Below are 15,909 nucleotides of genomic sequence, written 5' to 3'. Positions count from 1 at the left end.
AACACTTCCTAGCTGTGTGACCCTTGACAAGTCACTTAACCCCAATAATCTTAGCAAAAAACAAACAAAAACCCTGCTACAGATACTTTTATATATGTGGACCTTTCTTCTTTCTTTGCTTTCTTTGGATCATGAACATAGTAGTAGTAGCATACACATTTCTTTACATTTCCTTTACATTGGCCCATGAAAGTCTGAGGGGGATTTCTACCTTTACAGAGTAGAAATGGGCCATTCTTAATTTCGCTCTCTATATAATAAATCTGAAAGATACTTGCCCTATTATATCCTTTGATTTCATGCTGTGGATAGGAGGGACTCAATTGCTCTGGGATTTGCTGATTAATCTCTCCCTATATCTTCATTAACTCTATAATTCTAGCCTGTTGAGATCAGAAAATTACAGAATCTTAGAAGAGGACCTCACTAGCAATCTAGTCTATTCCATAGCTGTACTGGTGGCATAGTATACAGTGCTGGGCCTAAATTTGGTGATACATAAATGCCAGCTATTATTATTTTGTTAAAAGAATTCTCCTGATAAAACATCCAACAAGTGGTCATCCAGCAGCCCACTCTGGTTTTGGAAACTCTGAATTGGAAGCAAGCTTTTCAGGAGAGCAAGTCTTATTTTGCTCCTGGTTCTGGCCTCTGCAGCCAGGCAGAATAAATCTAGTCCTGCTTCAATGTGTCTTTAGACACTTAAACACAGCTAACACATTTTCAGACCTTCCTTTTCCAGGTTAACCATCTCCAGTTTCTTTAATCTATCCTAATATGGTATGAACTTATGGCTCTTTTACCATTCTAACTGCTCTCCTGTATCTTTGGCATTCCCCTGATCTGGTTACATTAAAAAAAAAAAAAATTTAAATTGATGTGACTTGATCTATCAGTGAAGCCAAGCTGTCACTTAATGATCACAGCTTTCATTTATAAATGGATAATAACAAATTATCTTTTTAATAATATGCCCTATGAATAACTTACATCAAATTGCCTACCTTCTCAGTGGAGGAAGGAGGGAAGGAAGGGAAAGAATTTGGAACTCAAAATCTGAGGGGAAAAATATTAAAAATCATTTTTACATATAATTTGGAAAAAAACAAAATATTAAATAAAAAAGATAAAAGTAACTTTAAAAGAATACACCCCAAATGCTTGTTAGGAGTTGAATCTCACCAAATTAATTCATAGATTCTACTCTCTTCCTATTTTTGAAAACTGGGGCATATATCCTTATCCAGACTTGTAGTACTTCTCTAATTCTTCCCAGTCTCTCAAAGATGGCTGCCAGTAGCTCAGCAACCAGATTGGTGGTTTCCTTCACTACCCTACAAGGTACTTCTTCAGCTACACCTTGAAAACAACTAGATTCTTCCCTTGCTATCTCATTTAAAATGGGTTTCAATTTCCCATTAATCATTTTTGTTTCATCCTTGTTAGTCCAAACATCATTCTCCTTGGCAGAAAAATAGAAAGAAAATAAGTTAGATAGTTTTCATTTCTTATTATTGTTAACCATCATTGTCACTTTGAACAGTGACATAGGATTTGTTTCCCTACTGCATTACTTTATTTAAAAAATCCACTTTTAGTCATTCTTTACATTCTATCAATCTCATAATCAGATTAAGGATAGCAGTGCTCCTTGATATTTTCTCCACCACTTGAAAGATATGGGAATGTTGGTGTGTGTGTGTGGGAAATGTAACTTCAAGATAAGGGCCAAAGGCAGCTTGCCCCTCAGTAATACACAGCAGAGGCTGCCACCCTTCCTGTCTCAAATCCCTCCCCATTCCAATCCATTCCACATTCAGTTTCCAAGGCAATTTTCCTGAAGCTATAGGCCCAACTTAATAATCTTCCTGCTCAATCAACTACAGTGACTCCCTATTACTTTCAAGATCAATTTTTAAAGTTCTTTGATACTGAAATCTCTTCACAGCCTCATCCCTTGGACAATCTTTCATTCTCCTTCCATTGCATTCCCCTCCACACTTTGTACGAGCCAGCCATAGTGGTGCACATCCTCCTCAGACACAACCTTCCATTTTCTGTCTCCATGACTTTGCACTGGCTGTTTCCTGCACCTGGAATGTTCTCCCACCTCACCTCCTCCTTGTAGAATCCCCGACTTCTGTAAGATTCAGTTCAAGCAACACCTCGGTGAAGCCTTTTCTCCTTCCCTATTGCCAGTGGCATTTCTTTCAGGTTACTTTCAAACTATGCTATGTTGATCTTATTTACATATTCTCATTTAAATATGATATTTCCAATATTAGAATTAAGTTATTTGAGGGCAATGACCATTTTTGCTTTTTATTTGCATCTATAACACTCAGTACCTGGAATGCAATAAGCATTTGTATGTGCTGGTGGGTAAATTGTTCTTTTAGAAAAAAGTCTAATCTTCCCAAGATCTATTTTAGTTCTGATTTCTATCTTACTATCTCAGTAGTATCTATGAAGTAAAATTTGTATTCTTAGGTTAGGCTCCAGAAGTCACCCATCCTTCTGACATTTGTATGCACAAATCTAAGGTTGTCAGTTTTTATTTCTGGTTCCTTTCTTGGAGTTAATTTTCTAAAAATTAATATATGTTTCTAATGCTATTTTTACCATATTGTAGCTACTACTGTTTTTACCTTCTTGTTCTCATCCCCAATCAAAGACCAATTACCATTCTCTTTTAAGCTGTGATAAAAATTCTGAATTGTGTTCTCAGACTCCATATCAGCAGTTTACTTTCCATATCTGCCATTCTTTCTCAAAGCTCCAGTCTTCAACTAGTAACTGTGGGGAAATTTTCACTTGTGCCCCTGGAGATCTTCACCTTCTTGCCAAACACTTCATCATCTCAAGAAATATGTTTTCAATTCCTTCTGGCAGTGCTATTTGCCCCCACCTATATTTCTCGCAATCAGCATCAGTCACCAAGTTACAAATGTCCTGTAAAATTCTTCATCATGTCCTGGATATATAAGCTGGGAAGATGGCAGACATCAATTATTAATGTCAAGTCAACAAAAAACAGCTTGGGTATTTCTCACATAGAAGTCACTAATCACTACTACATATATATTTTCCCTTTAACCCTTATTGGCTGATCTCCCTCCAGGCGTTTAACAATTGGTTCTCAAAAAAATGCAGTCATAATACATTTTAAAATTTAATTTGAATCATTAACATTTCCCTCATCACTTTCTTAAGTCTAGACAATCAACAAAGCAATAAATCCAGCCAGTTCAGCCTGTTTTTGCCAGTTGTACATACTCACATTGAAAATTTAATAATCTGTTCATAAGTCAATTTGAGCTGGCTCCAGCACACCTCTGCATATCCCAGAAGGTCCAATTCCTCTCTTTGCAGAGATAACTGCATATGTATAGTTAGCTTCTCTTCTTTTTCATGTTATAATATTCTGCCTTCCAAATCTCTAACACAGAGATTATTTTCTATTTCTTCAAATCTTTTTTGTTCTTTCTACATAAATTCCTTCTAATTTTCCCGCCCCCCCAAAAAAACATTTTACCCTCTCTCACAACCTGGAAAAACGGAGAAGCATTTCTCAAGTCTCCTTTTTTCTCCTCTGCTAAGAAGGAAATCAAACAAACCACTTTTGCATACTTAGCAGTTACTTGAACCATAGCTGAAAGAAAAATATTGTGCCTTTTCTTCAGTTCTTTGTAAAATGTTCTTTGCCTTTTGGGATAAGCATTTACTATTTGACAAAAATTGCTGAGAATACTAGAAAATAGTAAGTTAGAGACTTGGCATAGACCTACATCTCATACCCCATACCAAAATAAGATCAAAATGGGGACATGATTTAGTCATAAAAGGTAATACTATCAGAAAATTAGGAGATCTTTGGAGAAGAAAGGAATTTGTGGCCAAAAAAAAGAATTAGAGAACATTATGAAAAGCAAAATGGATAACTCTGATTACATTAAGTTGAAAATGTTTTACACAAACAAAACCAATGCAGCCAGCCAAGATTAGCAGGGAAACAGAAAGCGGGGAGATTTATACCCAGTGTTTCTGATGAAGGCCTCATTTCTAAAATATATAAAAATGAGTCAAATTTATAAGAATACAACTCATTCCCCAACTGATAAATGCTCAAAGGATAAGAACAGATAATTTTCAGATGAAGAAATTAAAACAACCTATAGTTATATGAAAAACGCTCTAAATCACTATTCATTAGAGAAATGCAAATTTAAAACACTCTGAGATACCATCTCATACCTATCAGATTGACAAAGATGACAGGAAAAGATAATGATAAATGTTGGAGAACATGTGGGAAAACTATGACACTAATGCATTGTTGGTGGAGTTGTGAACTGATTCAACTATTCTGGATTGTAATTTGGAACTAAGCCCAAAAAGCTATCAAAGTATGCACAACCTTTAATCCAGCAGTGCCACTATTAGGTCTGTATCCCAAAAAAAGTCACAAAAAAGGAAAAAGGACCCACATGTGCAAAAATGTTTGTAATAGCTCTTTTTAGGGTGTTAAAAAATTGGAAATTGAGTAGATGCCCATCAGGAAATGGCTGAATAAGTGATAGTATATGAAATTAATGAAATATTATTGTCCTATAAAAAATGATGAGCAGGTTGAGTTTAGAAAGGCCTGGAAAGATTTACATGAAGTGATTCTGAGTGAAACAAACAGAAGGGAAACATTGTACACAGCAACAGCAAGATTGTGTAATGATCAACTATAACAGACTTGTGTTTTTAGTGGTTCAGTGATCCAAGGCAATTGCAATAAACTTTGGGTAGAAAGTCATCCACATAAAGAGAAAGAACTATGGATATAAATCAATACGTGCTTGTGGTTTTTCCCTTTTTTTCTGATTTTTCTCTCCTAATATGAGTCATATAGAAATATGTAAAAAAAATGAATGTACATATATAACAAAAAAAAAAACTATTGTTTTACATTCAACTGGAGAAAAGAAAAAGAAAAAAAAAGAGGCTCTACAGGATATCAGAAAACAATAAAATTAAATAAACAAAAAATATTTTTAAATGCTGTTACTTTCCATAGTATCTGGAATCAAGATTCTCAAACCCCATCTAAACACATACTCTGACACAAACTATATCATATTAACAGTTTGCCTGCTATGATATCTCTGGTCAAATCCTAGCTACTGGGAAAGAAAGAAGGGAGGAATAAAAGCTATTTTGGCACTGAGTAGCAAAAATAAATTGCCTTGCCCCTCTGTGGGTATCTTCCTTTCTTTCCCTCTTTTCTCATTCTTCCCCACCTCCAGCTCCCCTTGATGTTTTGTCTTCACCTGTTAGAATGTAAGCTCCTTGAAGGCAGAGATTGTCGTGTTTTGGATACCTCAGCACTTAGTAGAATCCCTAGTAAGTTTATAGAGAAGAGAATAAGCTTTTATATAGTGTCAAAATCTTCAAAACAACCTCATGTGGTATACACTATTATTATCCCCATTTTACAGCTAAAAAAAAAAAAAAAAAAACGAAGGAAAACCAAGGTTACATCACTAGGACGTACCTGAGGCTGGATTTGAACTTGGGGCTTTTCTGCCTCCAGGCCCAGTTCTTCCCTTACCTGCCTCTCTTGTGTAGAATACTTTATCCATTCTCTCTGTCTCTGTCTCTCTCTTTCTCTCTGTCACTCTTTCTCTCTCTGTCTCTGCCTCTCTCTCTCTCTCTCTCTCTCTCTCTCTCTCTCTCTCTCTCCTTTCTCCCCCTTCCCTTCTCTGTGCTGGTCTCCCCAGAACTCTCAGGACACAAGGTAGATGAATGTGTACCTATACTGCTCAGTTCACTCAGATGCCAGTCCTCCTTTTGAACAACTGTCATCCAGGGCAAAGAAGTAAGAAAATGGAAATTAAATCTGGATGATAATGTTCAATAAATCAATAATAAAATCAACTCAGTGGTATTCTTTGTTATCCTAACCCAGAATCTGACTTTTTAGCTTTCCCCGTGTCTTAGTTCTTCTCTCTAGAGTCACATAGAACAAGCTCATCCCTTCTCTTGGACATTACAGTATTCCAGGTGAATCATTCTGGCTAAATCTCCAGACTAAATATCAAAGGGGGAAAAGCCTGCAACAAATACATCTTAGATGGTTTTATATCTACTAGGCATACCTGAACAGTAATTCCTTGAAAGTTCTATGATGAAGATCTTTGTACTCCATGCACCTGTCTCTAAGGAAGAGCAACAGGCACACGAGGTGCAGTATGGACAATAAATAGGGAAGTACGTTTTATATATAGTAGAAAGAATACTACTGCATTCAGAGTCAGAGAACATGGATTCAAATCCTGGCCTTATGTCATTTTGGAAAGTCACTTTATCCCTCTAACTCTTGGTTTCTTCATCTGTAAAAAACAAACAAACAAACAAATAAATAAGAGAAGGATTGGACAAAAAGATGACCTCTAAGGTCCCTTTAACTTCTAAATTATGGTCCTATTACTGTTAATATTATGATCAGACTGTTACTCCAATAAGTCATTCCTCAATATATAAATGGTCAAAGATATACAAGTTATCAACAATAATATAGAAAACCTCTCTAGTTTGGCAATTGTTAATGCTGTAAAGTTACCCATGCATATAACCTGTAAATAAAAGGCTATTAAAAAAAAAAAAAAAGAAAACCTCTCTAAATCACCAATAATAAGAGAAATATAAATTAAAACAACTCTGAAGTTGCATTTCACATAGGCAAAGATGACAAAAAAGGAAAATCACAATTGTTAGAGCAGCTATAGGATGACAATCACACTAATATATTGTTTGTGAAGTTTTGATTTGCTTATATCATTCTGAAAAACAATTTGGAAAAATACTCCAAAAGGCACTAAACTGTATATACCCTATGACCTAGTGGTATATTCCCCAAAGAGATCAAAGAAAGGAAAAGTATCCATAAGTTCAAAACATTTATAGCAGCCTTCTTTGTTGGCACAAAGGACTAGAAATAAACTGGTCCCATCAAATGGGTAATGTCCATCAAATGGTCAAATTACATATATTAATGCATTGAAAAATTAAGAAATTTTATAAAAGACATAAATTTAGAAAATCCTGGGAAAACTTTCATGAACTGATACAAAGTGAAGAAAGAGGAAAACAATGATTATAATATTGTAAAAGAAAACAACATTCAAAGATTAAGAGCTCTAACCAATCAAAACTCTGAAAGAATCCAAGACAATCCCAATAAACTTTGGATAGAAAATGTCATATACATCCAGAAAAAGAAAGATGGAAATTGAATGTAAATCAACACATGCTATATTCACTTTTTTCTGTATTTTTTTTCTTTTTCATGGTTTTTCCCTTTTGTTCTGACTTTTCTTTCCCAACATGATTCATAAAGAAATGTGTTTAAAAAGTTAATATATATGTATAAATAGAAAAACTAAAACAATCAAATAAAGAAGAAAATAAATAAAGGCTGGAAAAGAAAAAGAAAACTCTGAGAGTATAAACTATATTTCCTACCTTTTGAAAAGTAATGCATTATAAATGCAGAATAAGATATGCTTTTATATATGGCCAACATGTAGATTGTTTTTAACTCTTCCATGTATATTTTTTTTTTAACAAGGGAAATCTGTCATTTTTTTGGAGATAATAGAAATGTGAGAGGATACTAAGGGTTGAAAATGACTCAAATGTCAAAATGAGACAATTTTAAATATGCAAAAGAGAAAGGAAATTCAGAAGAGGATACAATTAAGCAGAGTAGTGTGAGTATTGTTAAATTTGAAATATACTTTTTAAAAGGCAAGTAGTGTATAATATTCATATTTTTAGTCAACCAATATGCATTTATTTAAAAGCTTATTATGTGCTACTTTTGGGAGGTAGGGGAAAAAAGCAAAAAGAAAAGTCTATATCCTCAAGAATTTTATACTCTAATACATGTAAAGAAATAGATACATATAAAATACATATATATTGAATAGATAAGAGGTAATCTTAGAAGGAAAGGGCTCTAGTAGCTAAGGGATGAGAAAAGCATTTGAAACTGTAAGAGATAAAGGTGGAGATAAGACAAACATATCAGGCATAAGAGACAGCTAGTGTAAAGACAAAGGCACAAAAAAGGGAGTGTTACTTGTAAGGGTGCAAGTAGCTGGATCATCTCATGCACAGAGAGTTAAGTGTCAAAATACAGGAATAAGGAGACCAAATTATAAAGACAAACAAAGGACTTTACATTTGGTTGTAAAGCTAATAGCCATTAAAAGGGTGGGAAGTGTGTATGACAAGATCATACCTAAATTTAAAGTCCTAAAGTTGGGAGCTGAGTGAAAGATGGATTGGAAAAGAAAGAGACTAGAGAAAGAGACCAACTAGATTATTTCAATAATCAAAACAAGAGATGATGAGGGCCTAAACTAAGTTTTTACCATGTCTTGGTGAACATGGGAATGGATAGCAGAATAGAAGTGGAGAGAAGAGGTATAGGAAAAATGTTTTTAAGTTACAAATGACTAGTTTTAGCAATAGATTGGAAATATACATATATATATATATATATATATATATATATATATATATGGAGAGAGACAGACAGAGACAGAGACAGTAAAGAGATCATATAGATGGTATGGAATGAAAAGGGAAATACGGACACACTCATGGTTAGTGGGTATGACATACAAACTTCAGCAAAGAAAACTGAGAAGGAATAGTCATAGAATAGGAGGAGAAGAGAGTACAATGTCCTAAAAACCTGGAGAGGAGAAAGTATATAGGAGGTGATTTAACTGTGTCAAATGGTGCAGAGTTCAAGAAATATGAAGACTAAGAAAAGGCCATCAGTTTTGGCAATTAAGAGATCATTGGTAACTTTGGAGAAAAAAATAGTTTTATTTGAATGATGATATTGGAAAGCCAGATTGAATTGAATTTAGAAGAGAATGAGAAAAGTAGAAGCACTATATAGAGAACTTAAAAATAATGAAAAAATACAAATCAAAAAAATTTAAGATTTTATCTCATATCCAGCAAATTGGCAAAGATGACAAATAATGGAAACAACCCCTGTTAAAAGGGCTACAGAAGATAGTTGCTGTTGAGGGGCTATAAGATGGTCCAACCATTCTGGAATGCAATTTGGAACTGTGCCAAAAATTTACTAAAATTTTCCTGTTAACTAAGATATCCTACTTTTAGGTGTGTATATATATTATTATATATTACATTATACATATTAAATATAGCATATGGTTATTTCACCTATACTTAAAAGAGATGTGTATTTTTAGGTATGTATATGAATATACATATGTAGATGGTGTGTATATACACACATATGTCAAAGATAGAAAGAAATGTTCCATAAACACCAAAATATTCATAATAGCATATTTTGGAAGCTATATATGGCACATGAATGCAACAGAACACTCTTAATACTATAAGAAACAATGAAAGCAAAAGATTTGAAAAAAAAAGTTGAGAAAACAACTAAAGAAGAGTGAAATAAGAAAACAACAATAAGAAACAGGAAAACAACAATGCCTACAAAAATGTAAATGGAAAAATAAAATTAAAAAAACCTGTCAGTGGCTACCTGTTTGCCACACCCCTTGACTTGACACTTAATTTTCTGTATAATCTTTACCAAACCTACCTTTTTACCAGTTTCCTCTTTCCATTACTCTTCTAAACAAATCCTTGTGTCCAGGAGAACCAAACTATTTCACATGTACTAAATGCTTAACACACTTTCCTGCTTATATACCTTAGTTCATGTTATTTCTGCTTCTTTGAATGTCCTTTTCCTTTCATATCCATCTAGTGAAAATCTACCATCTGCCATGGGATGGACCTGATTTATACTAATCGTATGGTAGTTTAGATCTGAAACAGAAACGAAATGAGACTCTTGTAATCCATCTAATAGTTAGCAAAAAGAAATTTACCTAACCATGGCAGGAGAAGGCCAGTCAAAGCAAGGAATAGTCCATCCAGGATAAAGCATCAGTTCAATTGGATATAGATTCACAGTGTGTTTCATGTTGATAGTCTGTAATCACAAGGCAGAGAAAGGAGCTCTAGCCCTTCATGTCCTGGATGTTTTGTACTCAGGTGGCCACATCAATGGCTCAAGCTTTTATCCAATGAGTCAATTATATATATATTTTTTTCTTTTTGCTCAGGCAATTGGGGTTAAATGACTTGCCCAAAGTCACATAGGCCAATTATATCTTAAAGGCAATTTTTATATCTTTTAAGGAAAACTAGGCAAATTTCCTGGAAGGGGGTGAGGGTAGGAGAATTAATTACTATACAATCATTCAAGGTGCATTTTTGAAAGGTACTACCTCCTCTAAGAAATCTTCTCCTTCAGTCTCACCAGCCCAAAGTTATCTCTTCATCCTTAGTAAAACCAAACTATTTTGATATAACTCTTTTAAAAAAAATTAGAATGTCATTCTTTGGATTAGTTGTTTTTACACAAATTATGTTTCTCCCATTATATTGTAAACATATTTTTCTTTATATGCTTTATATATATATATATATGCTATATTCTTTATATGCTGACTGTACACAGCAGACATTCAATCAATGTTTGTGGAGTGATTTAGTGAATAAATGAGGAAGAACCATTCATTTCTCCCATCTTTTTAGAAAGTCTCATTGGACATTTGGCAAAATATCTTTCTCACAACATCCTTGCTGACAAAAGAAAAAGGTGTGAACTAAGTGATCCTTAATTTGGTAGATTTGGAATTGATTCAGTGAGCACAAAACATGCTCACTTGTGAGCCCAAGACATTTAATGGATGGAAGTCAACCTGAAGGACTATTTCTAGTGCAAAGAAACACTATATTCTTGGCACTGCTCAATTTAACATTTTTAGCAACAATTTAGTATAAATGGTATGCTAATTCAATGTGTAGATGAGAAGGAAAAAAATGTTGAATGATAGAAACAATATCTAGAAAGCTTCTAATAGGATGATAAAATTTCATTTAATAACATTAAAAATAATAAACATAAAAGCTCATCCTTAGGTTAAAAAACCTAAGTATATTTAACATACAAATGTATATTCAACTTTCCATTTCATATACAATCTTCTTTTTTTGTTGTACCATGAGGAGAGAATGATTTTTTCTTTGGTGTTTATGAAGTTCAGATTAAAAATAAATAAATGTAATGATCTAAAAACCTAATTGTACAAGTATATGGCATGGGAGAAAACTGTTTGAAAACATTTCATCCAAAAGGACCTGGAGGCTTTCGTGGACCACAAATTCATTATTGGTCAACAGGGTGAAGTTGTGTGTGTTTGTGTGTGTGTGTGTGGAGAGAGAGAGAGAGAGAGAGAGAGAGAGAGAGAGAGAGAAAGAGAGAAGAGAGGGGGAGAGAGAGAGAGAAAGAGAGAGAGAGAGAGAGAAAGAGAGAAGAGAGGGGGAGAAGGGAGTACAGAGAGAGAGGGGGGGAAAAGAAACTCCTAATAATTTTAGGCTACATTAATAGAAATATTTAGAGCAAAGAAATTTATATTTCTACTATAATTTTTCTTGATCAGATTACATGGAGAGTATATGTTCAGTTCTGGATAACATATTTTAAAAAAGATAATGACAAACTGTAACATATTGTGAGGTGGATGACAAGGATAATGAAGGACTTGAAAGCCATGAAATAAGCATTGAAGAAATTGAGGATTTTTAATGTGAAAAAGATAAAACTAGGGGGCAACATGACATATATCAAATATTTGAAAGATTTACATGTGAAAGAGGATTAGATTTCTTTTGCTGGCCCTAGAAAGCAGAATAAGAAGCAGCGACAAAATGAGAGAGAGATTTTAGCTAAATACCAGCACAAAACTTCCTAACTATTAGAGCTGCCCAAAGGTAGAATGGACTGCCTCAGGAGGCACTAGGTTTCCCTATCTCTGGAAGTTGTCATATGGAAACTGAATTCCTATTTGTGAGGGATATTGCAGCAGGAATTCCTATATCAGTCATGTGTTGAACTCAATAACCTCTGAGGTTCTTTTCACAACGCTAAAAATTCCATTATTTTTATGGTCATTGAATCCTCTATAGAACATTCAGGATTGAATGTGCATCTGAAGGACTTGTGGGAACTATATTTTCTGTTCCATTCTTGACAGGTGGAGGCTCAGGCCAGTCACTTCCTTCTCCTTGACCCAGTTCCTTCACCTGTAAAGTAAGGAGAGTCAGTTTCTCGGCAACATTTCTCTTTCCTTCCCTGCTTTCTTTGCGATCTCTTTTGGGTGTTTTGAGATAACCATAGGCTTTGAAGCAACTTGAATGAAAGAGGTGGGGGGGGGGGGGGGGGGGAAAAGGGTGTAAGAGAATGTTTTTTTGGTTTTTTATCTCTAGTTTTTTGTTAATATGTTCTCTAGGAAGCATCACACTTTCTTTCATTATTTTGCTTCTATGATGATTATTTTGCCTTTATATAGACCCTGATATTTTCAAAGACCTTGAGAGTAGGTAATTATTTAGGTAATTAGATGGGAGTCCTCTCTCTTCAAAAATGCCTAGAATAAGATTACACCAAAATAGTAGCACAGAGGTAACTATTCTAAGTATAATTACTTTCACACTTAATAATTAATCTGCCTTAATTAAGACCACACCCAGTATGATATTTCAGGATTTCACTCTGGTTGATTTTCTTTACTCCTAAGCACTTTTAATTTTCTGTTACTTTATGATTCTTGTCAGAGTGGGTAGAGTAAAAGAAGCTGAGAGAAAGGACATTGGTACAAAAGAAAGAATACTGATTCTGGAATCAGAGGCCCTGGGTTCAAATTCTGCTTCTGAGACTTGATGTGACCTTGTGGAATAGACAGTCTCTGAGATCGCTTTTAAATCTTGGATCATATAATGATCCTATGCAGATTTCTTCCAAGCAACAGTCCTAAAAAGCTGAATACCTAGCTGATTAGCCAGACAGAAGAGGGGAGGAGATAGAATAGAAAAAACTTCAACTCATTCCCAGATAACAAATGCAGTCCCAGTCATCAGCTCCTGACTTCAGCAGTCAACAGCGTATCTTGTTTCTATTTTTCCATCAATGCTTCTGAAATCCATTTCATTCTAATCACCTTTTTGGTAGACACTGATTAAAATACATCAATTCCCTTAGGATGTCCCTGCTTGAGGGTGCAAAATAGGGCGGTGAAAGAGCATCACCACCAAGTCAGGATGACAGGACCCCGGGGGGAACGGAGAACGCGTTTATTCTACTGTTTTACATTTCTCTGCAAAGCCTCCTTTGGCTAATGCAGGAGACGGTGTGCAGTCGGTGGGACAGGAAGGAGACCAGAGCAGCGAGTACCTTAAAATAGTCATTCCACAGCATTTAGGACACACGCAGGCCCGCTTTTAAGCCCTTCTAGGATGACCATGTAATAACGTGCAGCGCGGCCTGTCTCACAGACAGTGCTAATTGTGTTGGAAGCCGCTAGGGAAGCTCCGACGTGCAACACAAACACGCGCACAGGCACAGCTTTCGCCCTCGTGTGGCAATCATGTAGGCCCGTCGCTCAGCGCATGAACCGGTGTGATGGAAAATGATGATGGAATGAGTTAGAAACCCGGAGATCTCGCACGCTGACCGCCCCCGTGACTACAAAAGAGATGCGACCTCCCCGCGCCTTCCTTGGCTCGCCTGTAAAAGTGAGGCCCCTCAGGAGGCTGTCCAGAGGAGCAAGCGAGATCGTGTGAACGCACTTTGAAAACTGCAAAGCGGCACAGGATCTGCATGTCTGCACATGCATACGGCCACTGAACGCGGACCCAGTCGCTAAGTCCCGTCGCACCCCCTCCTTTCTTCTTTGTGTAAAAACCGCCCAGGAGCAGGCCGGGCTGGGGCCTGCGCGGCCGGACATCCAGGGAGGACCGCGGGGCGGGAGCTGTCCGGCACCAGCGAGAGTTTCTCCCAGAAGGTCACACCCCCGTGTCACCGGCCCGAGCCTCTACGGAGTGCGGGAGACACACAGCCTGGCTCCGAGGCGAGTCTCTGTGCGTCCCCCTCCTCCCGCAGCGGCGGCCGCACGGACCGAGCCGCCCGGAGCCACGCGCTGCCCTAAGGCAGCCAAGTGGGGCTGTCCGGCCGCGTGTCACCCACGCCGGCCGCCACCGTGCTCGGGCACCCTCTGCTGCGGGGCCGCGTGGGAGACAGAGAGAGCTGCCTGTCTCACACGCGCACGCACACACACACGCGCGCGCACACTCACACTCTCACACACACACACGCGCGCGCACACTCACACTCTCACACACACGCGCGCGCACTCACACACACACGCGCGCACACTCACACTCACACACACACCCGCGCACACTCACACTTACACGCACACTCACACTTACGCGCACACTCACTCACACACGCACACTCACGCACACTCGCACACACTCACGCACGCGCGCGCACGCGCACACTCGCACACACACGCAGGGCGGGCGCTCGGGCGCTGGCCAGCAGCGCGCCTCCCTTCCCGCCCCCCACAGCGATGCACCCATGCTCGGTGAGAGGCAGCCCGCAAGATCTGCGGCGTGCAGCCTCGCACAGGCTTGTGTCAGGGCGCCCGGAGCTGCCCAGCAGCGTCACACACTCCCTGTCCCACAAACACTCCCCTGCAAACCGTGTCCGTCACACCCACCGCGCCATCGTACACCTCCCCTTCTCCCCCCCCCCCCCCCCCCCCCCCCCCGTGTGGCGGTGTCACACACACGCGCGCGTGTGCCCCCACGCAGGGGCTCTGGCCGGCGGCGAGTCACACACATACGCGTACACGCCCCCCGGTACAGCGGCACCTCACGCGCACCACACGCACATACGCATCTCCTACAAATGTCACACACACACACACACACACACACACACACACCCTCAGTCGGGCGCTGTCCATCAGCACCAGGTCTCTCCCCGACCCTCCCCCCTCCCACTGTCCCCTCCCCCCTTCTCTTCGGGCCTCTCCGACGTCGCGCCCGTAGGCCCCATGCACTCACCCCAGGTCAGCCACAGGGCGGCACGCAGCAGCCGGCCCATGGTGCAGCCTCACTCGGCTCCCGCAGCTGCCCCAGGCGCCCTCCTCCCCTGCAGCCGCAGCAACCCCAGAGCTTCGCCTCGGGCGTAACCGAGCGCGGAGGGCGGGGCCCACCGGGCGAGCGCGATAGGACTATGGAAATGTCACTCACGCAGGACCCCGCCCCCTTCTTCCTTCCCTCTCTCTTTTGCCGGCCCGCGTGCCTCTCCCTCGACCGGAAGGAAGCAAGTGCTGAAGAAATCGACCATCCCCCTTCCGCCCAGCCCCGCCCTTTTCTATCGGGACAGCCAATCAGGCGCCGAGGCCCGTTCCACGCGCCCCGCATCTCTCAAGGGCCTTCCCGCGTGCGCCCTTCGCCCCTCGGCCCGGTAGAGCCGGGAATAGCGCATGAGCCGGGCCGGGGGCACAGGAGCGCTCCAACGGTGGCCACGAGGTAAGCCCGGCCTGCTTTTAGAATTCAGGGGGCAGGGCCCCCCCACCCCCCCAGGCCAGGGGATGGCTTGTTTGGCCGCCGTCAGGCTTGCACCCGGCGGCGGCTGGTCCGCTGGGGAGGGCCCGGGGCCAGCCCGACAGTGCAAGGTCGGCTCCGGCCTTTCCCGGAGGCTCCGAATTGACTTCCGAGCAATCCTGCGGGTGCCCCCGGCCCCCTGGCAAAATGGGGACGCAGCTGGAGGATGCCCAGGGCTTCCGCGGCGCTGCCCTCCAACAGGGCGGCGCGGTCCCAGTCAGTTTGTTTCGAACACTCAGGTTTGGAGCTCAAAGGGCCCGGCCGGTCCACGCTTACCGCAGGTGAGCAAAGGAAGGCCCAGAAAAGCTGCAGCTCACTGGTGAGGGA

General features: G+C 39.7%; 1 protein-coding gene across 2 annotated transcripts in view; it reads right to left on the bottom strand.

Annotated features, from left to right (window-relative positions):
- Positions 1-15,237, bottom strand: part of PODXL2 (podocalyxin like 2) — a 36,840-nt gene extending 21,603 nt beyond the window's left edge. Inside the window, exons 1-2 of one of the 2 annotated variants that reach the window (XM_031956227.1) lie at positions 15,037-15,237; positions 6,147-6,380 (exon numbers count right to left, since the gene is read on the bottom strand). In XM_031956227.1, coding sequence (XP_031812087.1) covers positions 6,147-6,312 — 166 coding nt within the window. In that variant the 5' untranslated portion in view covers positions 6,313-6,380; positions 15,037-15,237. The remainder of the gene's footprint in view (positions 1-6,146; positions 6,381-15,036) is intronic. The other variant, XM_031956233.1, reaches the window with a different exon arrangement.
- Positions 15,238-15,909: the final 672 nt, after the last annotated feature.

Source organism: Sarcophilus harrisii, chromosome 1 (assembly GCF_902635505.1).
Source record: "Sarcophilus harrisii chromosome 1, mSarHar1.11, whole genome shotgun sequence".
Classification (NCBI taxonomy): domain Eukaryota; kingdom Metazoa; phylum Chordata; class Mammalia; order Dasyuromorphia; family Dasyuridae; genus Sarcophilus; species Sarcophilus harrisii.
The sequence above is the reverse complement of the archived record's forward strand: the minus strand, read 5'-3'. Positions and strand labels throughout refer to the sequence as shown.